Genomic DNA, 26,261 nt, shown 5'->3' on the forward strand with positions numbered 1-26,261 from the left:
TTTCCCACTCCCAGGAGGCCCACGAGCCTCTTGCCTCCTCTGCCTCCGCATTGAGCAAGTATGCCAGGGCTGCCTCAGGACCTTTGCACCGACTCCGTTCCTCCTCACCTCCTTCAGGTCACTCCGAGAAACTTTGTTCTAAGAATCCACCTTGTACATCATATAGATGCCCCGCATTCCCCCTGATCCCTCCGCCCCCCATTCCTCCCTGGAACTCTAGATGCCTTAGCTTTAGTGTGTGTGTGTGTGTGTGTGTGTGTGTGTGTGTGTGTGTGTGTGCGTGCATGCGTGCGTATGTAAAAGCTGGCTGCCCCCCACAAGGCAGTGACCTCAAGGCAGATGGCTCTGGCCTGTATTCTCTGATGTGGCTGGAACATCCCAGCACAGTGCAGCTCCTGGAGTTCAGCAAGTGCCCCGTAAATCCACAGGGACTGTCACTTTCATCCATGACCTGCTCACCCACATTCGTGTCTATTCCTGTGTCTGCCACTAGGGGGTGGCGCTGCTGTGGAATGTTCTTTTGCCCCACTCCTGACTAGGGGGTAGTTGTAAATCCCTGAAGTTTCCCGTTAAAGGTCTACACTCCAAGCCTTGGGCACTGCCTGTATTAGCCTGTTCTAAAGCATCAGCACCGTTTTGTGGCATGCTCTTCTGTGGAGGTGGAGGGCCATGGTCAGGCCCGAACTATGCAAGTCCAGAGTGAAAATATGGATGAAGAAATAACAAAACAAAATTAGTCATTCCTGACATAGTTCCTGGGTGGCTGAGAAAGAGGGCTTCTAGGAACGTGTGGGGAGCAGAGTTCCCTCTGAAGAACCCCTGAGAACAAAGTGTTGGGAAGCAGAGATCCTGGGGCTCAGTCTGCATGAGCTGCAGGCCAGTGTCTCAAGACAAGGTGCATTGAGCCTGAGGAACAAGAGCTGAGGTGAGCCTCGAGTCTCCACACACTTGTACACAATCACAAGAGTCAGACAGACAGACAGACACGCACACATGTATGCATGCACACTGAAGGAGACACTTGGTGCTCTAGGTTTCCTGAAAGATAAAAGATGTGTTGGTGAAGGAAAGTCAGGCTGCTTCTTGGGAGGTGGGCTGTGGCCGCTCCTCCACAGTCCTGGGAACAGGCTTTGTTGGTTTGTTTCCTGTTGCTGTGGTAAAACTCCATGACACACGTGGCTTAGGGAAGAGAGGTTCATTTTAGCTCTCAATTCCAGGTTACAGTCTGTCGCCGCAGGGAAGTCGAGGCAGGGGCTTGAAGCGGCCAGTCACGTCCACAGTCAGGAGAGAGCGGGCATGAATGCGTGCCAGCTGACTCATGTTCAGCTCATTTTCTCCTCCTTATACAGCTCAGGACCCAAGCTCAGGGAGTGGTGCCCCCCACAGGGGTGTGTCTTTCCACCAATAATCAACATAATCTCCCACAGTCTAACCTGATCAGACACTCCCTCACTAAGACTTTCTTCACCAGTCATTGTTTCTAGATCATGTCAAGTTGACACTTAAGATTGACTATTGCACCCAGGGATGAAAAGAAAGTGATGAGGACGGGTCTGCCCTTGGATCTTACCCTGGTTGTCTTTTGCCAATTCGACACAAACCTAGATATATCTGGTAAGAACTCTTAATTTAGAGAATGCCTCGGTCATATTGGACTGTAGGCAAGTCTGTAGGGCATTTTCTTGATTAATGATTGATGTGGGAGAACCCAGCTCATCATGGGTACCACCCTTGGGTCCTGGTGGTATAAGAAAGCAGTCTGAAGGGGCTGGAGATATGGCTCAGTGGCTGAGAACACTGACTGTTCTTCCCAAGGACCCAGCATCCACATGACGGCTCACAACTGTCTAACTCCAGTTCCGGGGAATCTGACTCCCTCACACAGACATATATGTGGGCAAAATACCAATGCACAGAAAATAAAAATAAATATTTTTTTTGAAAAAAGAAAGTAGTCTGGAAAAAATAAAGGCAGGCTGAGCAAACAAGTCAGCAGCATCCTCCACGGCCTCTGCTTCAGTTCCTGCCTCCAGGTTCCTGCTCTGAGTTCCTGCAGTAGCTTCCTGTGATGGTGGACTGTTACCCGGGAGTTTAAGATGAGATAAACCCTTTGCTTCCCAAGTTGCTTTTGGCAATGGTGTTTGTCACAGCAATAGAAACCTAAGACAGATCACAAGTGCTGATGGGAATTCGGAGAGTGCTAAAGGCATCACAGTTGCATGATGGGAAGATGGCCAGACTCCCTTCCAGAGTACTCCTTCCTAGTGGACCAGTGACCACTAGGGCCCAAAATAAAGGCAGCCTGAAACAGCTGTCTGGGTTCCCCGTGGGAGGGCAGAGCACCTTCTGGCTTTTCCTGTGCAGTACTATCAGCCCTGAGCCACTGCCTGGCACACAGTTGGCATGGTATATACTGCTGTGAGGGTACTAGTGACCCACCCTTGCTTGGGGGGGGGGTCTGGGCATTGAGCCCCTTAACAAGCAGCTTGAGCAGCATCCTTGGTGGTACCTGTTTTCTGTCTCTAAAATGGACAGGAAGTGGCCCTGATCCCCAGAGTTACACCCTCACCTATTGAGAGTGGATGGATGGTACCATGAGGAAAAGATACTGTTTAAGTCTCAGTACACAGACAGAAGTCCTTGCCTTTGTGGGACTGACTCCTTCTGAGGAGATATAAGCAGCAGACTCTTAGGGCCCGAAGAGGTGGCTCAGAGGTTAAAAGCGCTTGCTTTTCTTGCAGAGGACCTGGGTTCAGTTTCCAGCACCCACATGGCAGCTCTGACCCACCTGTAACTCCAGTGTTAGGGCATCTGATGCCCTCTTCTGGCCTTGTCTGGCACCCTCACATACATAATTAATAAACAATAGTAAAAATAAACCTTAAAAGATGCCTTATGTGCAGTTTAACAAGAAAGTAAGTTGTATGTTGCCTACAGTTGGAGAGACATCAAAACAAGCCCTACATTACTCCATGCAACTTGATAAATAATAAATTGTTTACTGTTGTCAGAGATTGTAAGTAGAGCCTGTGGCTGTGGAAGGGAGAGCGTCGCTGATGGAGGACAGCAGGGAGGTGAGCAGGCCGGGCAGAGCCTGTGGCCTTGGAGAGAACCGCTGCTTGGGTTGGAGCCACCAAGGGGGAAACAAGAAGTGGCGTGGTTCAGAAGTCCCCAGTGGGAAGTACTGTGGCCGAGGGGCAGGAGTGAGGGCAGGAACAGGGAAGGAAGGAAGTGACAGTGTTGGTCCACACGGGAGGCTGGCGAGGAGGGCTGCGTTCTGGTGGGTGTTAACATTGGAATTGTGGCCGAACGCTTGCTAGTGTTTGCCGCTTCAGGGTCTGTGTTCTGTGTCGTGTGGCCATCTTTTCCCTGCCACCTCACAGCATGTTGTCACCCTCCCCAACCCTGCAGAAGGCCTGCACCTGCTGAAGGCCACTTCTCATCCCTTCCCTCCCCAAACCCGGTTCTGGCAGCCACAGATTCCAGGTGCGATTTGAATTTGGCCAGTAGGAACTCTGGACATAGTTGGTGAGGGCTGATACCCAGCAGGGGACAGAGTGGAAGTGGTGCGATGAGCTGACAGCCTTGCTGAAGGCACCCCGGGCTACCTGACTTCGACATCCTCCCCACGGCTGGCATGAGTGCACGGAAGCCAGCTGGCCTGCGTTAATGGTGGGGAGGAGCCGCTGGCGGGTACAGCCAGGGCCAGCCAACTGCAGTCCACATTTCTGGGAACTGAGCAAAGGATGACGCCCAGAGAGGGGCAGCCCCGCTGATGGAGGGCTTGGCCAGCTCCTCTCCTGCGTCTCTGAAACAGATGCTGCCGTGGCCAGAATTTGCTGTACCTTCAGCATGGTGCAGATGGAAGTTTCTGGAGAGAGAGCACTGAGTGCAGGGACTCTCTTTATCACTGTGCCTCCAACTCTGTCCCGTATGCATTCTTACTCGTGTGAGGCAAAGATGCTTTTCTCTACTCAAGGGGAGCTGAGGCAGGAGGATCACAGGAGACTGGGTTTGTGTTTCGTCTAGATGACATCTTGCTCTGCAGGCATGAGGTCCTGGGTTTGGATCTCCAGCACTCACTGGACACAGTGGTGTGAACCTGTGACGCCAACACAGTAGGATCCCGGGGCTCATGGCCAGCCTAGGACCTAGCCAGTCAGGGGGCTCCAGGTTCAGTGAGAGACCCTGTCTCACAAAATAAGGCGGAGAGCACAGAGTGGAGAGCAATTGAGAAAGACCTGGGGGTCTCCAGTCTGCAGCCTTTTCCTCTTCTCTGTTGTTCCCTGCTGGCTTAGCACTCTGAGGACTCAGCCCTAGTTGCAAATTAACAAATGATTCAAATAGCTGGGAGGCACATCGGGTTCAAGGCCTTTCCTTTTGTCCACCTAAGCAGGATCGAGGGCCGCAGCACACATCCCTCCCCTTCCTGTAAATGCCCCTCATCATGGGGAGAGATTCAGTCAGGGTCAGCAGAGACCCAGGCAGAAACGTCTTGGCTTCTCGATGTTCCTGCAGCCCTGGGTCTCGTATTGATGGCGCTCCTGGGACTGCTGCCAGAGGCTCTGGATTAAATCAATAGTGTTTGCACCGTGAGCGCTTTTGGGAGTGGGGTGCAGAGTGTTGCTGTATTTTTTTAATGACCAAGCAAGGAGAACCTTCATGCCTCGCAGGGCTGGTGAGGGAAGGGCTGGGCAGATCTGGATACCTGGGGAAAACGCAGAGGAACATTTCAGCAGGGCAGAGTGTTCTAGAATGTCTGTTTAACTCATGCACAAGTGCAGATGGAGATGCTTCCTGCCTCCTCCAGCTCCTGGCGGCTCCAGGCAGCCGTTCGCTTGTGGTCACATCTCTGAAGCCCTTAGCTGTCTTCACATAATGAAAACACATGGAGAGTCCTGCTTCAGCTCTAACCCTGCATTGGCTTCTGACTTGGTTTCTATCTGTAAAGACCCTATTTCCAAATAAGGTCACATCTCAAGGTCCTGGGTAAACCTGAAATTTGGGGGAACACTACTCAGCCTATTACAGTACCAAGCCCAAACCCTGCAGCTCCCTCCCTAAACCCATCTGCTTCTCCACGCTGACCTCACTCATGTAGAATCAGGTGAGGGAGGCATCTTAACCCCATCCCCACCCCACTCATGCACCCACCAGTCCAACCAGCACTGCTTCCGAAGTCAGGCTCTGGCCCTCCGCCAGACACTGACACCCAAGATTGAGTTACCCTCCCCTCCACCCAAAATGTCTGGGCTAGGCCACAGTTACTTTTCTCCTCGTTCTAACCAAGTATCTGCTAAGGAGCAGGTTAAGGGCTCCGCGACAGTGGCAGTGTGCTGAGGCCCAGCTCCACAAACAGGGAAAGAGCAAGAAGTGGGGTGGGCTGTGAAGTCTCGAGGTCCACTCCAGTGGCCTCTACCTCCTTCAGGGTCCCCAGACTCCCAGAACAGTGTTCCCAGCTGGACACAGAGTGACCACATAGGAAGCCTGACGAGGCGGCCGGCTTGTCCCTCATACCTCAGGTGCCAGAGCACTGTGCCCAGTGTGAGAGAACCCAGGCATGCAAGTCACAAATTGCTCCCATGACATGCAGAGAGACAAGAAAGTGACCAGGCAGCCGTGGCGGGAAGAGGGAAGGGGCTCAGTCTTGCTGACATTGTGATTTTGGACAGCTGGCCTCTGGAACATTGAGAGACTCAGATTCCATTGTTTTGAGTTACTGTATTCATCAGCTTTCTGTCACTATAGCAGAATATCCAAGGCAATTAACTTATGAGGAGAAAAGGTTAATTTTGGCTCATGATTCTGCTGGTTCCGTTTCAGGACTGAATGGCTGCATGTCTTGGGGCCTCTGGTAAAGGACATGGCTTACATCTGGAGTCAAAAATAAGGAAAGAGAGAGGGCCAGCTGAGTCCACAGTGCCCTTCAAGGGCACTTCTCCAGTGACCCCACTTCCCCTAGGATCCATCTCTTCCCCCACCCCTCCTCCTCCCTCCTTCTTTTCTCCCCCACCCCCACTCCTCTGTCTTCTCTATGGGTCATTCCTGCTCTTGTTCTCACTGTGTGGCCCAGGCTGGTCTGGAACTCATGACCCTGGTCTTCCTGCCTCACCCTGACTAGGGCTGTTGCTCTGAAAGGTGCCCCCACCTGCCAGTGCCTGCCCTGAGGCTAAGCCTTCACTTTAACCTGGGCCTTCTGCAGATGCTGAGCTCATGGCCTTCACCCTGGGTCGGCAGTTTGCCGTGGCAGCCTCGGGAGATGAAAACAGACACTGTGCAGCGTGTGAGGGTCCCCTGAGGAGGCACAAGGGGACTCCAGCCATCGCTAGGGCCACACTGGGCAGGAGAAAGTGAGGAGACCTGGGTCTTTTTCCTTTCCTCCCGTCTTCTTGATGTCTCATTGTCCGTACTCACCAGAAGGCCAGGGTTGGGGCGGGGGGCAGGCTCTGGGTTCACACTAAGCCTGCCCTCTGTGGACGCTGAACAAGGCGGTGTACGTTCTGTTTGGAGCAGCAGAGAATACCAACCACAGAAACGCGTAAGATTCCCCAGAAGAGGGCAGGGACAGACTTGCGGACGGAGAGATGATAAACATAGACGTGCACACTCAGCTACACTGCGGGATGGATGGATAGGGGGAGGGGTAGAAGAACGATCGCGTGAATGGACGGAGAGAGTGGGTGGAGTGGACAGACAGACACACAGCACATGGGGTCATAGCCACGCAGGGAAGGAACGGTTGCCCAGGACTGAGCCCTGTAGAGATTTGGTGGAACAAAGGGGAGGTGAAAGGAAACGTTGGGATTAGAGGCCAGGAGGCCAGGAGGATGGCAAAGGAACACCAGAAGGCAGCACTTAGAGCAGACAGCTCATGAGAGCCAGGGTGGAGGCCAGACCTGCAGCCCCAAGACCTGGGAGGCTGAGGAGGACTGAGACTGGCCAGCCTAGGCAACAGCCAGACCCCGCCTCACACACATGGAGGACTGATAGCTTAGACTGAGCCCTGGTAGATGATAGACGATGGATGGAGGGTCATTACATGATGGGTTAGGTAGAAAGGTGGTGGTTATCCACAGACAGATGACAAGGTGGTGGGTGGATGGATGGACAGATGATAGAAAGATAAGCTAGATTGGTCAAAGCATCCTGAGGTTTGGCGAGGAGGTTGCAGGTGGTCTCCCTGGGAGAGTCCATGCTGAGAGGGTGTGCCAGCTGGGCCTGCAGAGCACAGAGGGGTGGGAGGGGCTGGAGGAGGCTGTGGCTGCTGCTGCTTTCTGAAGGATAGTGGGGTGGGACTTGTACTGGGGGAGAAGAGTGCTTTCTCCCAAGGTCACATTCTTGTCCCTGAGCAGAGCTTCACCACAGCCTCTTCCACGGGAACTTGGGGATTCATCAGTGGCCCTCTGTGGCCTGAGGCCGCCGTGTCCAGGGTCAGCCTAGGTAGTTGGTGTTCTTTGGGAATGTGCAGCAGCTCAAAACGCGTGGGCGCTCTTGGATGGGTGCCGTCTGGGAGGGACAAGAAAGAGAGTGTGGGGTAGAGGGGTCAAGGTTGGTAGGGAGGCCAGAGAAGAACCCTGTGAGTTCATGTGGGTGCTGGCTTGTATTTAAGAGAAATAGAGAGAGAAGGCTATGGCTCCAGAGAAGGATCTGGGGCAGCATGCCATGGAGGGAGCTGGTGTCTGGAGAGCTGGAGGAGACATGGTTCATGATAAGATGGGGCTAAGGGAGGAGGCAACATGAAACTGTCCTAGAAAGACTGGGGGGAGGGGTGGGGGAGGGGAGTGGGCTGGGGGAGAGGTGGGAGAGGGAGGGGAGTGGACTGGGGGAGGGGTGAGGAGGGGAGGAGTGGGTGGAGAGGGAGGAGTGGACCAGACCGGACCAGATACTGTTCAGGACTTTAGTTCTTGGTGCTGCCAGTGGAGATTGGGAGGGACGATGGTAGCCTTACTTGCTTGAGGTGGAAACTTCTAGACCATGTGTGTGAGTGTGTCTGTGTCTGTGGGTGGGTGGGTGTGAGTGTGTCTGTGTAGGGGAGTGTTGATTCTTCCATGTTTCAGCCTTTTTTGTACAGTTGAACTGTGGATTTAATTTCAGATGATGTAAATGTGACCATGCAGTCACTTTGGGAGGAGGGATTAGGGTGGAACCCAGAGCCAGGTGCTGTGCTCAGGAAGCCCTTGCCCCCAAGTCTTCTCCCCAGCTCCTCATAGCACTTACATTTCTTTTACAGTGTGTGTGTGTGTGTGTGTGTGTGTGTGTGTGTGTGTGTGTGTGTGTGTCTCGCGCGCGCGTCAGAGGACAACTCGTGGGCTTTGGTTCTCTCCTTCCGTGATGTGGGTCCTGTGATTGAACTCAGATGTCAGGCTTGGCAGCAAGCACCTTTACCCACTGAGCCATCCTGCCTGCCCCTCATATAACTTTATTTTAATGGAAAAATTACAGCCTTGTAAATCCAAGGGTGGTTCACATGAGAATGAATGTCAGATATCCACTCCCTCAGACCTTCCCTTTGTAGCTCTGAAATTCTCACAAGCACACAGAGATATAGGCAAGTAGTCAGACCTGCTTTGCCAGTAATGGAGACCAGCTGAAGTGCTGGGCGAGTGTGGAATAAATGGCGAGGCAGCCACTCATGATTTGCAACCTTTCAGAAGGACTGGCCCCATCGTATTGTTAGGCAGGCCGTAGTGTGTCCAGGACGGTGTAAGGCCCAGCAAGTTAGAGGAGGCTGTTGACGCCAGGCCTGCGAGGGGATGTGCTCCTTTGGGCTTTTGTTTGGTTAGTTGTATTTATTGATCAGCATCTGTGTGTCCTACGCTCGCAAAAATGCTTGGGATGTGGCCTAGAATGAGCTCAGGTCCTGCCCTCACGGGATTGTCGTCCTAGTGAGGGCAATTGACCTAATAGACAAATGCATCACATAAATGTCACCCTCAGTGGGGTGAGTGCAGTGCACAGCCTAGGCTGGGCTACATAGGGGTGGGAAAGAAGAGGTGGAAAGAGGAGAAAGGGAAGAGGGGGATGTGGGGAGGGGAGGGAGGGATGTGGGGAGGGGAGGGAGAGGGAGAAGAACGAGGGAGCAGCGCTGGTAGCCGCGGTTGCTATTAAACACAGCAAACTCCACTGCTTGGCTACGATGGGACGAAGCTCGTCTCTGTGTTCACAGCATACTAAGTGTTCTGGTCTTTGAGGAACAGGAAACAGCAGTAGAAACCATCGCTGACTGTTGAGCACTCACTGTGGCTGCTTCTCACAGCTCACCCTGGGGAAACTGAGGCCAGGGAAGCATTGTTTTTACCCAAGTCAGAGCCACCTCTGACTCAAAAGCCCTTGAAACGTTTACTGGGCCATTTTTTGGGAGGTGAGGACAGCTGGGGTACAGGTTTACTCTGTAGCCTTCGAGGTCGGCCACGACCTCACAGCCCTCCCACCTCCCGATCTGTCCCTGCTCTAGGATTTCCCGTGCACACATTCCCAGTGTTGAATGCACACGGGTCTATCTGCCCTCCAGGAGACTTTTTCAGAACCAAAGCTTTGGAATCCCTTGGATAATATGAAACAAAAAGCATGTCAAACCAAGTTAAATTATTTCTTTCTTTCTTTTTTCCTCCCTCCCTCCCTCCTTCCTTCTTTCTTTCTTTTTTTTTTTTTTTTTTTTTGAGACAGAGTCTCACTGTGTCCCTGACTTGCCTGAAATTTTCTATGTAACCCAGTCCAGCCTTGAACTCACAGAGACAGCCAGCCTCTGCCTTGAAAGTGCTGGGGAAGGATTAGTAACTTGCATCACCACATCAGCTATCTACTCATGTTCTTAAAGACACTGTGAATCTGTCCCCTCCTTCACCCTGGAGGTGAAATGCAAGTCTTACAGAGACCAGCCGGAGCTCTGGAGCTCCTACTTGCCCTCTTCAGCAGCGTCCGTAGAACCAGGCCGTTGGCCGCTGGCCATGGTGCTGAATGTCCCTGCCTGCCCTTCCGTTAGGGTGTCTCCTGGGACCACTGCTGGACACAGGGTAGAAAGCCTTTTTCTGGCTTTGGCGGTGAGTGGTGCCGCAGACTAAAGAGTTCCAAGGCCTGCCTGAGAACGCGAGACTCTGTGAAGTTGGTGAGAGCTGGACCGGTCGCTCACAGCGACTCATTTCCGATGAGCTTACAAGATGTGACCTGCACACAGTGGTTGATCATTGGGGAATTAGATTGTGACTGTGGCTGAGCCATAGAGCATCTGCCAGTGTGTGTGAGGCTCTGGATGATCCCCCGCACCATTGATGAATGAATTAATAGTAGCAGTTACTTAGATCTTGGGTGAAATATAATCTGGCTAACGTTTCGAGTGCAGGGCTAAGCACAGTGCAGCGCATCTGTGAGCTGTGTACGTGAGAGGGTATGGTCAGAGCACCACCAACAGGGAGCCAGCCTGGGCTACATTGCAACACCCTGTCTCAAAAAAAAAAATCAAAAACCCTCATTCTGATTTTTGAACAGAGGCAAAGTCATGCCTCAAAGCATGGCACGTGAGGGCTGAGCTGCACAGTGCCAGAGCGCTCGGCTGACATCTGTGAGCTCTCCTTCTCTCTCAGGCACTGCAAAGAGAAGAACAAAGGCAAGCGTCTCACAGTGGGCCTAACTCGCGAAGCTATAGCAGCCAGGCTAGTAACCAGGCTTGGGGCACGGCTCAGCGTTACCTCACGTAGCTGTGTCAGACCCAAAGAGAGAATGTGTGGGCTGTGGTGTGAGCCGCCGTGTAAGCCCCACCCTCCTGCCTCTTCTGTGACCCTCACCAAGTTTAAGAAACCTGTCTAAACCTTGATTTCATCCAAAAATGGGTGGAGATTTCCAGGGGCCCCAAGGGGCACAGCCCCGGTCACATGGCCTGCTGGAGGGTCCTGTCAGTGCTGTGCCCTGGTGGCTGAGCTGTGAACGGACCTGGAACATCTGGGCCCAGTGCCTCCTTCCGCGGTGGTGGCAGAATATGGCAGCCTGTGCTTATCGTGGCGAGCACCGGGTCTCAGACACCCAGGGCTCAAAGGCGTTCGCTGTCCCGCTGGCAGCTGAAATCAGTGCGAGCTGGTTATCAGGTCGCTCCTGTGAGAGCTGGTGTGTGGGGCTCCTGAGGACCGGTCGACGCATTCCGAGCGTTTCCGCAGCGCTTGCCCCTCTGCTGGGGACAGGGTCACCTGAGTCACCAGACCTCCCTGAAGGCTGGGCCTGAGGTGGAGGGCATCACGGGAGCAGACTGGAAGACTGGGTCCTGCCCCGAGACTTCTGAGGGCTGGGCCCCCACTGCCATGTCCACTTTGTCCCGAAAGACAAGGCCCTGGGAGTGCACGCAGCCTGCCTTTCCCCAAGCTGTTCTTAGTCGTTTCCAGAGTCTCCTACCAGGATGCTCTCGGTGGGTCCCATGAGGCCTTTTGAGGAGTCTGGGGCCAGTGGGGAGGCAGCCTGGCTTCCCAGCAGATGGCTTCTCTTCTTCCCACTGCTCACTGCCCGAGGACTCCAGACCTGCTGACACAGTGACTTCCTCTCCCGAGTGCCCATGGGGCAGTGCGGCCAGCACAGGCGTCCAGTGTGAGCTAGAACCCGCAAATCCCGTACAGGCGGCGGGCTGAGGAGGCTCTTCTCCCAGCTCCTCTCCAGGGCAGCCTTCCATCTCTGCCGCAGGCTCTGCCCCTCTTCTCATGGCAGGAACTCATTTCCAAGGGCTTTAACATTTCTTTTAGATTTTTATTTTTTTTTTATGTGTATGAGTGTTTTGCTTGAATGTGTGCATGCATACCATGTACATGCCCAGTGCCCTTGGGGTTCAGAAGAAGGCATCAGATTCCCTGAAACTGGAGTTATAGGTGCTTATGATCCACCGTGTGGGTGCCAGGAATTGAACCTGGGTCCTCTGTGGGAGCAACAAGGCTTTTAACCCCTGACCCGTCTCTCTAGCTCTACAAATGGCTTTTTAAAAATTTGTGTTTGCCTGTGTGAGTTCTCTGTGTGACCTTGGGTGTCATCCTTAGAAACATTGTCCATCTCCTTTGGGACAGGATCTCTTTCTAACCTGGAGATCACCAGTTCAGCCCCAGGGGTCCACCTGTCCCTGCCTCCTCAGCACTAGGGTGACAGGCCTGGCTTTTCCGTGGCTTCCGGTCATTGAACTCATGCCTCATGCGTGTGAAGCGAATACTTTAGCCAGGACCCTCGTCTCCCCAGGTCCCTCATCATAGACGTCACATGTCCCTGGGGGCTTGGTCTAAGGTGAGGGGGGAGTGAACAGGAGCTGCAGAAACCTCTGCTCCCTCCCCCTTCCCCGCTGATGAGCTACGTGCTGTAGAGCACATGTTTTCTTAGGGGAACCGCACAAACCCACGAGCAAAGGAGGCCAGAGCAAACCCCTGCCCGCATCACGCCTGGTTAGTGGGGGAGACGATGGACAAGATGGTGACCAACAGTGGTGGTCTCTTAACTACGGCGTGTGGGCGAGTTCAACAGAAAAGTTGAGAGAAGTGACCCTTGGGGAGAAACCTAGAGGACGCAAGGGAGGCCATCCTGTCGGCATCTGCAGAAAATCTTCCACAAGTGTGAACAGCGCATGTAAAGGTCCTGTAGCTCAAACGTGCCTGGGGTGCCTAGAAAATGTGGAGGCATTGTGGGTGGAGTTGCATGACCAAAACAGCGCATAGGGAGGCAGGTCAAGGGCAGCAGTAAAGGCTCCTGGACAGCGGACGGCCCCGGCTTTTCTTCCAACCGAGACGAGATCTGTTGAAAGGCTATGAGTGCTCGCGCATACTACAAACTGGAATCATCTGCCCCCAAGCTCCCTGGCCTGAGTGGTGGGATCTGGGACTCTTGGGCTCACTGGGAATCTGGATGTGGAGGTGAAAATTGGGAGGGGCCGGGCAGTGGTGGTGCACACCTTTAATCCCAGCATTCAGGAGGCAGAGGCGGGCAGATCTTTGTGAGTTCGAGGCCAGCCTGGTCTACAGAGCGAGATCCAGGAAAGGCACAAAGTTACACAGAGAAACCCTGTCTAGGAAAAAAAAAAAAAAAGAAAGAAAAGAAAAGAAAATTGGGAGGAAAAGGAAGAGCTCCTCCTCCTGAGAGGACTCAAAGCTCTGAGCCCCAGCTCCGCTCACCCTGCCAGCACACAGCCTAGAAGCTCTAGAAGCTCCTCCTGACTCAGCAAGTGAATGCAGGCCTCACTCAGACTGCTCCTTAAAGGGCCATATGCCCATGATGTTGAAAGCTTGCTTTGTGTGGCCAGAGCATAAGGCCACTATCACTGACTCACACTCGGGGTCTGTGAAATGACACTTGGGAGTGTGTGCGTTTAGATTTGACAAAAAGAAAAGGAAATAGCATCAGGAGCTGAGCCTGGGGGGACATGGGTCTGTCATTCCAGGGACTCAGGAGGCTGAGGCAGGAGAGTTGCAGGTGTAAGGCTTGCCTGGGCTACAGAGCGACCTCGATCCTGGGTGACTGCGCTAGATCCTGAAATAAAAAGTAGGAAGAGGGCTGCTGATGTGGCTTGTTAGCACGCATGAGGCCCAGGGTTCCATCCTCAACCCTGCTGAAACTGATAAATAAAATACAATGAAGTTACAAAAGGACGGAGTCTCGCTTCCACTCCTCCGCACGCCAAGCCTTCCTTTCAGACCTGGGGGATTCTGGGATCTGAACCCCAGGCAGTGCGAACCATGCTGACACAGCACCACCTAAACGCGGTGCCAGCTGCTGCGAAGGCAGTTCCACGGCAGCCATCTGGGGACAGGAAGCCAAGGAATGCCAGAGGGAGATGGCGCTCCACGAAGAAGCAGCCAGCCACCCAGGCTGAGAGAGGACGCGCGTCTCATTCCAATCGCCAGCGAGGGCTTGGCCTTGCTTTCTCTGTGTGCAAATATTGGCTCTTGTTTTCCAGGCTGCAGGGTGAGACAGAGGGGAGTCTTTGCAGCGCTTTGTTCTGGGACTAGTGAGTGGCACTGAGAGGCAAGAAGCCAGTCACTGATGGGCTGTGAGGCGCTTTTATTGTCGTCCTAAATTGCTGTTTGCAGCTGGGCAGTGAGACTGACAGCAAACAGAAAAGGCCGGACTTTGCCGCCTTCCTGAGATGCTTTCTCCTACATTTGCTTTCTCCTCCGTTTACCTTTCCATCTGGAAAATAGGCTGAGGCAGGAGGCTCCCAGTTCAAGGCTACAGATTGAGACCCTGCCTCAAAAACCTAGGCAAACTGCCGAACAGATCTAGATTCAAAGGGGAGATCAAGCTAATCAACTTCTTAAAGGGACACACTGAGGGGGTCCAGTTTCTCCCAGCTCAGAATAGGAGACACACTGTCCTTAGGGGCTCACATGATGCATTTGGTGTTGCAGATGGCAAGAATCATGCATGCTACTCCACTCCCCACAGTGCCAGGACAGTGCCCGCTCAGGCACTGTGTCAGGCTGGGAACCAATTGTCCCTGTCCTTGAGTGCTGTGGTTGCATGTCTGACATCCACTTGTTCATGCTCACCCTTCCAGCTCTAAGATTGCTAGCCCCGCTCACTAGGGTTTCTTCTGAGAGAGCTAAGGTGTTCTCTGTGAACTAGTGTGTGTGTTGAGATGGAGCAACAACATGGCTCCTCCCAAGTGCTGAGGTCTCATGGGAACTAACAGACAGTTCCTGGGGTGAGGGAGAGAGACAGAGGGAAAGGGTACTTCCCTTCTCTCAAGTACTGTCAGATCCCCTTCTGAGATGCCTGCTCTGACTACTTGTTATTCCTTTTGGTTGTGAGGCTCACCCTTTAATGGCTGTGCCGAGCCATCTCTTCAGCCAACGAAAGACTGTGTGTGTGTGTGTGTGTGTGTTGTGTGTGTGTGTGTGTGTGTGTGTGTAAGAGAGAGAGAGAGACAGAGACAGAGACAGAGAGAGACAGAGAGAGAGAGACAGAGAGAGAGAGCAGTGCCATGGAGCCCAGAAGGTGTCAGGTCCTAGGACCTGAACTTGGGTCCTCCACACTCTTTCCGCTGAGCCGTGTCTCCAGCACCCTACCCCCACCCCAAGATGGAATTTCACTTGTAGCCCTCTCTGGCCTGAAACTGGCTATATAGACCTGGCTGGCCTTAAAACCACAGAGATGTTTCTGCCTCTGCCTCCTAAAGGCCTGAGATGTTTTCAAGTGACTAATCCCCTGGCTTTTAGTACAGTCCAGGTATGGTGCAACTGTGTATCTAGTTCCCACACATGAAGCCATTACCCTCCCCTTCCTCATCCCCCAGCCTCCAGGAAGCTGCTTTGAAGATCTTCTGAGTCTGTGTATTCTGCACACAGTGGCCCTGTCTGTGTTCCTTTGTGCCCTGTTCCTCTCACTCAGCCTCGTGTTCTCGAGGTTGTCCACGTATCGGTGCAGTCCACACTGGACAGAGCTCACCCTCCCTGTTCGCACCTGCCGGTTCAGCCGTGCCCGAGTAGGTGACTTCCACCTTTTGGCAGGTCGAGAATGTGCTATCGCCATTCACATAGCAGTGTTTGAGTTCTGGTTTTCTCATTCTTTGGGCTCTGTATCTCAGAGTAGAATTACCACTGGTGTGGGGTGGTAACTCCATGTTTAACCTTCTTCAGGAATGCCAGGCTCATTTTCAAGGTAGCCACACAGCCTCATGCTCCCTAAAGCAGTGCACAGGGTCCTGGGCCCCCAGTTCGCCAGCACTTGGTGCTCTCTAGCTAGCTTTGTTCTACTTCCTGCTGTTTTTGTGGGGGTGAGAGCTAGTACCTCCCTGTGGTGTTTTTTTTTTTAATCTGCAGGAGAGGGGCCTTGCATGCATGCTGCACGTGTGTGTGTGTGTGTATGTGTGTGTATGTGTGCATGAGCGTGTGCGAACACATGCGCACGGTTCATGGATGGAGGTCAGAAAACAACTTTCAAGTGTCATTTTTCTCCTTCCACCATGTTGGTTCTGGGATCCGGCTCAGGACTCTCACTCAGTGCCTTCACCCACTGAGCGAGCCATCTTGCTGGACAATATCCATTTTTCTTTTGTTGCTTAGGCTTTGGGTGTCACACAGACCACTGGTCTGTGTGTGTGTGTGTGTGTGTGTGTGTGTGTGAGAGAGAGAGAGAGAGAGAGAGAGAGAGAGAGAGAGAGAGAGAGAGAGAGAGAGAGGGAGAGAGAGAGAGAGAGAGAGAAAGTGTAAGTGTGTTTTCACATGTGTGGGTGTGTGCACACAGAAGTCAGAGGTCTGCAAGGTCAGCGCCGGGCACCGTTTTCAATCTCTCTGCACCTGAGTTTTGAGACAGAGTATCTCGGTAAACCTCGAGTCCCCTGTTGCAGATAGAGTAGTGCTGGTAAGCTCTGGTATCCACACCCAGCTCCCCGGTGCTGGGTTCAGATGGGCACTGGGATCCACACCCAGCTCCCCGGTGCTGGGTTTCAGATGGGCACTGGTATCCACACCCAGCTCCCTGGTGCTGGGTTCAGATGGGCACTGGTATACACACCCAGCTTCCCAGTACTGGGTTCAGATGGGCACTGGTATACACACCCAGCTTCCCAGTGCTGGGTTCAGATGGGCACTGGGATCCACACCCAGCTCCCCGGTGCTGGGTTCAGATGGGCACTGGGATCCACACCCAGCTCCCCGGTGCTGGGTTCAGATGGGCACTGGGATCCACACCCAGCTCCCCGGTGCTGGGTTCAGATGGGCACTGGGATCCACACCCAGCTCCCCGGTGCTGGGTTCAGATGGGCACTGGGATCCACACCCAGCTCCCCGGTGCTGGGTTCAGATGGGCACTGGGATCCACACCCAGCTCCCCCGGTGCTGGGTTCAGATGGGCACTGGGATCCACACCCAGCTCCCCGGTGCTGGGTTCAGATGGGCACTGGGATCCACACCAGCTCCCCGGTGCTGGGTTCAGATGGGCACTGGGATCCACACCCAGCTCCCCGGTGCTGGGTTCAGATGGGCCCTGTTACACCCATCGTCACGGGGGTGCTGGGTTCAGATGGGCACTGGTACACCCATCGTCACGGGGATGCTGGGCCTTCAGCTGGGATCCGTGTGCTTTTATAGCAGGCATTTTACAGAGTGCGCCATCTCCCAGCCGCCTGGCCACTGTGTTTCCGGAGTCTCTTCCTGCCTCTTCTCTATAGCATTTGCATTCTTACTATAGGTGTGACCCGTTGTCATCCTTCTGTGTTCACAGTGGGTCAGTTCCTGGACTCCAGGAATACCCAAACCTGCAGACATTCAAGCCCTGCCTACCAGACCTGCACACCTCCTCCCAGAGATGCCAGCTCATCTCTGGGTGACATGGACCTAACGTGGAGGCTCTCTTCTCATTAGCTGCTGCAGTGGGTTGTTCAGGGTCTGTACATACGCGCTCAGCCTGACACACTTTTCTCTCTGAATACTTTTCATCTCCGGCCGGTTGGATTCCTGGATGCTGGCACACTCATGCAGAGGGCCATGCTCTCCGCACCGTGGCACTGTCTGGTGTGGTCTGTGTGTCTCTGTGAGTCCGGGAACTTTGCTCTCTTCCGCCCTTGGTCCTGTAGTGGTTGCTGGGGATGCTGTGTGTCCTGCAGCCATCGCAGAGCCACATCATCTGCAGTGATTGTGCTGCGTGGGGGGTGGATACAGAGAAAGAAAGGACGGAGAACGGGTGGGGCGTGGCATGCTGTGGACTCGAACTCAAGGCAGCTGTGAGTACCTGCACAAGACTGGGCCTGTCGGCACCGTTTCGTGGAGGAAAGAGGCCATCTTAAAGCTTCATCCTTTCCTGAGGGTTTATGAGCAGTTAGTTGGGGTGACATTTTCTCCAGGGGTGAAGTCACTGCCTGTGAGCAGCCTTAAACTCATTGAGAAGAAAGAAAAGAAACCAGAAGAGGGACTGGGGGACTAGGTGGCGAGGGGACGGGGGGGGGGGGGGAGGCGAATGTGACCCCTGTGTGTACCTAGTACATGCTAATAGGAACATTCTTTTTAAAGTCACAGGTGCAGGGCTGGGAACCGCAGGGTGCTCCCCAGACAGATGAGGCAGGTGGCTGTGTGCGTGGATGTGGTAGGGGTGTGATGGGCTGAGGGGCACAAGGGGGTGGACAAGGGTGTTGGGCCGGGTTGCTGGGAGAGGACAGGATGCTAGGCACAAAGCCACTGGTGTCTGCTCCTTAACCCCCACACTCCCTTCGAGTACATGATCCTGGCCACCATCATTGCCAACTGCATCGTCCTGGCCCTGGAGCAGCACCTCCCTGACGACGACAAGACGCCCATGTCTGAGCGACTGGTGAGCAATGGGTGGAGGGGTCTGGGTCCCTGGGCTGAGAGCTGTGTGGAGAAGGCCTGCCTTGCAGAATCATCAGTGGCCTGTGGGCATGGAAGCCCTCACTGCCCAGGCCCATCCTTGAAACCCAGCAGACCTGGTGTACACCAGGCCACAGTGACCATCACACTGCCCACGAAGACATCGTACTCGGTCCAAATTCTACTTTCTGTTTTATGCTCAGAAACACAATTTTCATGAAAAAAGAAGTGTGACTCTACGTTAACCCAGAAGAGGGCAGCTAGCCACTGTGAACCCACTCCTCAGATCAGTCACTGAGGACCCAGTCACACCCTTGTTTCCCTCTGTGCTCAGCTTCCTTGACAGGAGTGTTCTGGGACTCATCCAGAGTTGAGCTCCACAGCCTGGGGTCTGCGTGACTGGAAAGGCAGGGCACCTCGGGTGGCGTGATAACGCTTTGGTGCCGGCAGTGCCTCTTTCGGTGCCGGCAGTGCCTCGGCACCCGTCGGTGCCGTGTTCACTGTCTCGGCTCTGCCATCTTAGGGCTGTTTTGTGCTCCCAGGAGCCAGAAGCAGACTCGGTTTGTTTACTTAGTACCTGTTGGCTGCCTCTCACATGCTGTGGTAGCTCTCTGAGCTCTCTGACTGAGCCGTGGCCCTGCCCCCAGGAGGGGCTTCTAGGCAAAAGCTCTGCTCCTGTAGCCACACTGTCAGCTTCTCACTGGTGGATTCCAGACCAGGTGTGACTGCTGGGCTGGGCCCTCTTGGCGTCCAAAGTCTCAACCAAGGCAGCACCCACGTCTCTAAGGGTGGGAGTGCAGGATTCCTACCCAGGCAGTGGGTTGTTCTAAGAGTTCTGTCACTGGGTCACAGTGTCTGAGGCAGCTCAACTTCTGGAGTGTGTTCCTTTTGGCTTAGTTCCAGAGGTCTCAGCCTTTGGTCACCGGCCTGTTGGGAGGGGCAGGTGGGTCCACATCTCTGGGTGTGCTGCCTTGGGGTTATGCCACTCTCCACCACCCACACCACTGATGCCTTCTCCTCCTTCCAGGATGACACGGAACCATACTTCATCGGAATCTTCTGTTTCGAGGCTGGAATTAAGATCGTGGCTCTCGGCTTTGCCTTCCACAAAGGCTCCTACCTGAGGAATGGCTGGAATGTCATGGACTTTGTCGTGGTGCTAACAGGGTAGGCGACTGCATCACATTCTATAGCATGTTCTCCCCAAGGTGACCCAGGCTGGAGACCTGTGCCCAGTGTCCTTTCGTGCACATCTGTCTTCTTCCCACCACCTCTGTGTCTCTACCGTCTCTCGCAGTGAGTGCTGACTGATGGAGCTAAAACAATGACCTGCTGTAGCTGGCAGCTTCTACGGTGCCTCGTGCACATGACCGTGTAGTCCTCAGCATAACCCAGTGTGGCAGAAGATGCCCCCATTCCCAACCCCCCACTCAAGAAGGATAAAGCTCCAGCCGCTAAGCAGTGGAGCTGGGATTTAAACCCGCAAACCAAAGTGTCTGAGAGCTCCTCATTAGTGAATCTCATCCTTTGCTTGGAAACGTGGTACCTTTTTTTCATGGTGGTGACTGTGTGCTGAGGGTTTCTGGTGGCATGAACTTATGGTTTGGACTTTGACAGGTTTTGCTCATTTCTTTAAGGGGTTTTCAGATATGGATACAAGGAATGGGCTGTGGTTGAAAAGCAAATGTATATATGCTTCCCACACTGGCTGCTACAACAAATGGTTCCAAACTAAGAATGACTTCAACTTAATGGAAGTTTGCCACTCATTGAAAGTCGAGAATGGGCCGGGCGGTGGTGGCGCATACCTTTAATCCCAGCACTCTGGAGGCAGAGCCAGGCGGATCTCTGTGAGTTCGTGGCCAGCCTGGGCTACCAACTGAGTTCCAGGAAAGGTGCAAAGCTACACAGAGAAACCCTGTCTCAAAAAAAAAAAAAAAAAAAGTCGAAAATGGTGCTTTCTATTTGGCACTCTTGTCTCCCCAAATGATTGACAGCCTAGAGCCCTTGCCATATTGTGGCTCTTTAGTGTCAAACTGCAGTTTTCCCAAATTTGGAGTCTGTTAACAATAAACCACAGACGGTAAATGAACATGGGGGATACTGGGATAGTTTGTGAGGCTGAAAAGGACTTGGACCTTGACTCCTCTGTTCATATTCCAGTGGATGGGGCTATGATAGAGCTCTTGCCTTCCATGAAGTCCTGGATTTGATCTCCAGTACTACAAGAAAAAGTGTATGTTGGTTAGAAGTCAGTCACAGAAGCTGGAGAATGTGAGCTTGTACTTAGCAAATGGAGATGGGTTTGGGGAGTGTTCTTTTCATTCTGTTGCTGTGATAAACTGTCTGACCAAAAGCAACTTAGAGGAGGAAAATTATTTATTTTGCTGATACCTCTAGGCCACGGTTCATCACTAAGGGCTGTCAAAGCAGGAACTTGAAGCAGAAACCCTGGAGAAACACTGCTTGCAGGCTCTCTCTCTGGCTTGTGCTCAGCTAGCTATTTCTACAACTCAGGACCACTGCCCAGGGAAAGACACTGCCCTCCTACATCAATTAACAATCAAGACAGGGCCACAAAGGCTTGCCTGCGGACCAATCTAATCTAAGCAATCCCTCAACTGAGACTCCCCCAGGGGACTCTAGGCTGTGTCAGGTTGGCAGTTAAAGCTAACTAGGACAGCCACTATGTAGCCAATCTTTGCAAAGACTCCAAGAACCTTGTTAGACAACGCCCCCAGGATGGACCCGGCAGTCTTGTACTGGCTGGGGGTGGGTGGGGTGGGGGACTCCCTCTCTGCCCTCCTTCTGTTCTTCTCTGAGTCCCTCAGCTGTTCAGTTCCGGATCTCCTCTACCCTGACCCCTTCTTCTCTCTTTCCTATGGGCATGTTGTCCTTCCCAGTGGCTCCCGCTGCCACCCCAGGTCCTGTTACTTTTGGTGGATGTCACACATCTTATCTGTCATTATAACCAAATGTCTGGCGTAACCCACCTTGAAGGGGGAGGCCTTATTTTGGATGGTGGGAGTAGAGGCTCCATGCCATGGCTGCTTGTGCTCTTGGACAGAACGCCGCAGTGGCAGGAGCTAGGGTGAAGGCTTCTCTGTGCTCTCCGTGGCCTGGAAGAGACAGGCGGAGGTGGGGTGGGGTGGGGGGACTGCAAGGTGGCCCTAGAGACCCACTTTTCCCAGACAGTGCCCTTCTCCCAGTAATGCCAGCACGTTAAGAATCCATCAGAGTAAATCTGTAGGTTAGGGCGGAGCCCACATCTCGTTATCTGGAAATACCGTGAACGATGGGCTTGTTTCTCTTTTCCCTGTTCTTTTGTGTGTGCGCATGTGTGTGTAGGTGTGAGAGTGTGCAGGTGTCTGTGTGTGTGTATCTGTGTATGTGCCCGTGTATATACTAAATGCATATAGGTATGAGTGTAGAGGTGTGTGTGTGTCTGTGTAGGTGCAGGTGAGAGTGGGTGTGTTTGTAGGTATTTGTTTTTGTATGTGTAGGTGCTGATGTGTGTAGATGTGAGTGTATACATTGAGTGTGTGAGGGTGTGCAGGTGTGTGGTGCAAATTTGTATCTGTAGGTGGGCATGTGGATGTGTGTAGGTGCGTGTATGCACTGTGAGTGTGTGTAGGTGTGTGTGTGTGTATGTGTGTGTGTGTGTGTGTGTATTTGGAGTGTGTGTAGGTGTGAGTGTATGTTCCTGCACCTCTGTGCACAGGGGTGTAAGGTCAGGGGTCAACCTCTGGTGTGATTCCTCAGGCGCTGCCCACCTTGTTTTCTGAGAGTCTCTCTGGCCTAGAGCTAATCAAGTAGACTAGGCTAGGTGTCCTGGGAGTCCAGGTATCCTCCTGTCTCCGTCTTCCCAGTGCTGGGATTGCAACCATGCCCAGATTTCACGTGGGTTGTAGGAACGTGAACTCAAGTCTGCAGCAGCACTTTACTGACTAGACCGGTCCACCAGGTCCACCAGCTCCCGTACCTGAGCAATGGATCCCATCCTGGGCTGGCGGGCCCAACCCCCGCAGGTCTGGGACACACTTCCCACCACCAGTCACCTTGCCTTTGTTTCAAGGCCCTGTATCTCCTTAGAGGAGTTCTCATGAGTCTGTGTCTGGTGCAGCTGGCATGTTGTAAGGGTCCTGGGCAGTATTGCATGTCCTTGTGTTCACGGAGGACATGCTGTTCATTATGTCAAATCTTGTGGCTTGTGCCCTGGGCAGGCTCTTGGGACCTGACACAAAATTAGACAGTTTTCTCTTCTGTTGCTAAGGATCTCATCTTTAGACAACCCAGCAGGCTGACTGTCGTAAAAACTGTGGTGGGAACTGGGGTTAAGACTTGGTGATTAAGAACACTTTCTGCTCTTACAGAGGGTCCACACGTGGTCCCAGGCATCCATGTCAGGTGAGAGTTAGTATCCACCCCTTTTCTCTATTTCAGCAGAATGATTTATGTTGGCGTGTGTGTGTGTGTGTGTGTGTGTGTGTGTGTGTGTGTGTATTTGGGTATGTGTGGTGTGCTTGTATATTTGTGTGTATATGTTTATATGGTGTGTCTGTCTGTGTCTGTGTGTTTATGTGTGGTGTATAGTGTGAGTGAGTGCATCTTTGGACCATATTTGACTCTGTGCATGTGTGTAAGTATGTACATGTGTCACTGATTCACATCTCCTTGTGATTGGGGGACCTACCCACTGCCCATCCCTGAATGCTTCTCCTCCCACACTGTACCTGCCTCATCCTCTTGTCCTAGCCTTTCTTTACAGCCTCCCCCTCCCTTCCTCTCCTTCCCCTCTCCCTCCCTTCTCCCTCCCCTCTCCCTCCCCCCTTGTTTCAACTGCATGTTTATCTGGTCAGCCATGCCCCCTTGTCTGCCTAGGGCTCACACCCCGCGTGGCCTCTGGGGCTCTGTCCTGCAAAGGCAGCCCCCCACCAGTCAGCAGTGGTGATCAGTGCTGGATTCTGCCTGAGGGAGGGGTCTGGGGCGTTGATTGGACATCTAGACAAGTGGCGGCTTTAACGAGCATTTGCTGATTAGCTGGCTGCCTTCCATTCCCCAGCAGCCTGCAGGGTTCAGTCAGTGGTTGTGTCTTGTGGACTGCCAGGGCTTTTTGCCTTTGTCTTATGTGAGATTTGATGAGAAACATCTTAACCATGGAGTTGCTGCCTTGGGGAGGGTGGTGTTGTTTTGTTTTTCTCTTTGAGAAAGGAGAGGGAAAAAAGGCCTTGGAGAAATTCTGATTTTGTGACTTTTGTCAGTTTCTTTTTAAGTATACTTTCATTGTATTTGAAATTCTGAAGGTTAAAATGAAAATGTGTGAGATGGACATTTAGAGGGTTGTGTGGGTCTGGTCTGAGGTGATAGGGTTCATACTGTGATGTTCAGGGAGACAAATGATAGAGACAGATGATAGGTGGATGGGGACGGATGAATGGGTGGATGGGGACAGATGGATGGATGGATGGATGGATGAATGTATGGCTGATGGATGGATTGGTGGATGGGTGGGTAGATGGATGTGTGGATGGACAAATAGATGGATGGGTGGGTGTGTGGATGGATGGATAGACGAATGGGTGGAGGTGGGTGGGTGGAGGAGGATGGATGGGTAGATGGGTAGATAGATAGATGATGGTAACAGACGACAGATAGGATACACAGGTAATAGGGGGATAGAAGATAGGTTGTTAGATAGAAAAATAAATGATTAAAAAACAGATGGGGTGATAGACACATAGATAACATATGAGATATATGTAAAGGCAGATATTTAGGTATGAGTGTGCCTGTATGTGTGTGCATGTGTGTTACATGCATGTGTGCACACACATATGTGTGTGCACGTGGAGGCCAGAGGTTGATGTCTGGTGTCTTTCCCAATCACTCAGCCTTTTTTTTTATGAGACAAGGTCTCTCACAGAACCTAGAGCTCACTGACTCGCCACTGCTCTCTGGGATCACAGTGCCATGCCCAGGTTTTCACATGGGAGCTGGGGATCCGAACTCAGGTCCTTGTGCCCGTACAGCAGACCCTTCACCCACTGACACTGAGGCGTCTCCCCAGCCCCCAGACGAGTTATGAGATAAATGATGGAGATGCAGATTGGTAATAAACACAAGACTGACAGGTTGCTGGAACAATAGGGCGATACATAATAGATGACAGCCTGGGGACTGTGATCCCTGCGACCCATACGGTAGAAAGAGGGAGCAGACTACCCCAGGGTGTCGTCCTACACACACACACACACACACACACACACACACACACGCACGCACACAAAGGGACACACACACACTCACACACACACACAGGGACACACACACACTCACACACACTTACTTATGCACACATACAAAATGAATAAACAAACACATGGATAAGTTTTTAAAAAGACAGGATCACAGACTTCAGCAGGAATGAGATAGACACAGTGTTTGGTGGTCATGGGCCTAGCAGCAAGCCGCACGCTTGGTAGGTGGTCAGTGAAATAAGCAATTGTGCATTTGGAACGTGATAATCCTTTTGACCCTCAAATATTCTAGAATACAGTTTAGGACATGGATGCCATCAGCTGATAGAGACAGATCATCCAGAGTGTTGGGTTCAATTTCAATGTGGCTTTATGCAAGTTACTTTTTCTCAATGCATTGTAGCATGTGGGACATTGGCTCAGGGCTCATGTACCGGCTTAGAATCCCCCAGTGAGGGGCTGGGAGCATGGCTCAGTGAGTGTTAGGTAAATCACTTGCCAATCATGAGCAAAACCCTGGTTTTCAACCCCTATGCTTGGGAGCATGTTTCATCCACAAGACTGTAAACAAAACAAAAATCAGAAAGAAAGGGAAATTCATAGAGAATTCTCTCACCTCCTTTCCTCTTTCTGTTGTATACTTGAGGAACAAATCCACAGGCATCAAGTCATAAACCTCTAATGTTCACTCCACTTTGTTCAACTGAGGAAACACATCATGAGTCCACACCTCCTCTTCTCTTCTTTTGTAGCTGCCCTGAGGCGCCTGCACATACAAACAGCGTCTTGAAATCAACAACAAACACAGCCATCAGGCTGATGCGCAAGTTGTGTTGTTTGTGGTCACTCTGAGTGCCACGGGCATCCCCACTGTAGAATGAATGCTTTGCATGCTTCTTGATGCAAGTCGTAATGAGAGCATTGATCTTTCCGAGTTTGGGTGAGATTTGTTGGGCCTCGTTCTGTGTACTTGTACTCAGTTCTCACAGAGTGGTGTCGGTGTGGCTGCCCGGTTACCTGCCATCTTCTGAGCACCTCCTGTGTCCACGCACTACATTCACAGTTTGTGTCCAGTGCTGCCCTCTGGCTCCCAAGCCCTTCACAGTGGAATGTGTCAGAGCGAAGCAGCTTATGCCAGCTGCCGAAACTCCTCGGGACTTTAGTCACTCTGCTAGGAGGCCATGTGGAGCCAGGGTCACATGAGCCCAAGTTAGGCTCCGCCTCAGGCCTGTGCTTAGCTCCGCACCTGTGAACTGTGTGTGTTTCCTCTGGGTTGTTTGTGCTGCTGGGGTGGACCCAGGGCTGTGTGTGTCCCGGGCGGTCACCCTACCACAGCGCTGCATCCCCACCCCGCCCCCTCATCCTGAAACAGGATCTTACTAAATTTCCCAGTTTGGCCTTGAGCTCTTGTAGTCAAAGCTGGTGTTGAACCAGCGTTTCTCCTGCCCTAGATTCCCAGTAGCCTGTGCCCCACGCCTGGCTCTGTCTCGTATTAGCTACAGAATCAATGCTAAAAAAACAAAAATCACAAGTTGTGTCAACACAGCCTGTCTGTGTGTTAACTGCTAAGTTCTTCCCATTCCACGGGTGAAGAAACCGAGGCTGTGAAGGTTAAATATCTTCCACACAGGGGTGTGGATTTAAACCAAGGCAGCTCTCTCCATTCAGAACCGGTAGGTTAAATCCCGCATGATTTCCTCCAAAGTCAAAAGTTCTGTGGGTATCGACTTGG

General features: G+C 52.6%; 1 protein-coding gene across 1 annotated transcript in view; it reads left to right on the forward strand.

The window, feature by feature from the left end:
* Cacna1a (calcium voltage-gated channel subunit alpha1 A) overlaps window positions 1-26,261 on the forward strand; it is a 295,083-nt gene that overhangs the window by 100,150 nt on the left and 168,672 nt on the right. The window contains exons 4-5 of the mRNA XM_037206465.1: window positions 18,150-18,255; window positions 19,300-19,439. Coding sequence (XP_037062360.1) covers window positions 18,150-18,255; window positions 19,300-19,439 — 246 coding nt within the window. The remainder of the gene's footprint in view (window positions 1-18,149; window positions 18,256-19,299; window positions 19,440-26,261) is intronic.

This window comes from Peromyscus leucopus, chromosome 5 (genome assembly GCF_004664715.2).
Source record: "Peromyscus leucopus breed LL Stock chromosome 5, UCI_PerLeu_2.1, whole genome shotgun sequence".
Taxonomy (NCBI): Eukaryota; Metazoa; Chordata; class Mammalia; order Rodentia; family Cricetidae; genus Peromyscus; species Peromyscus leucopus.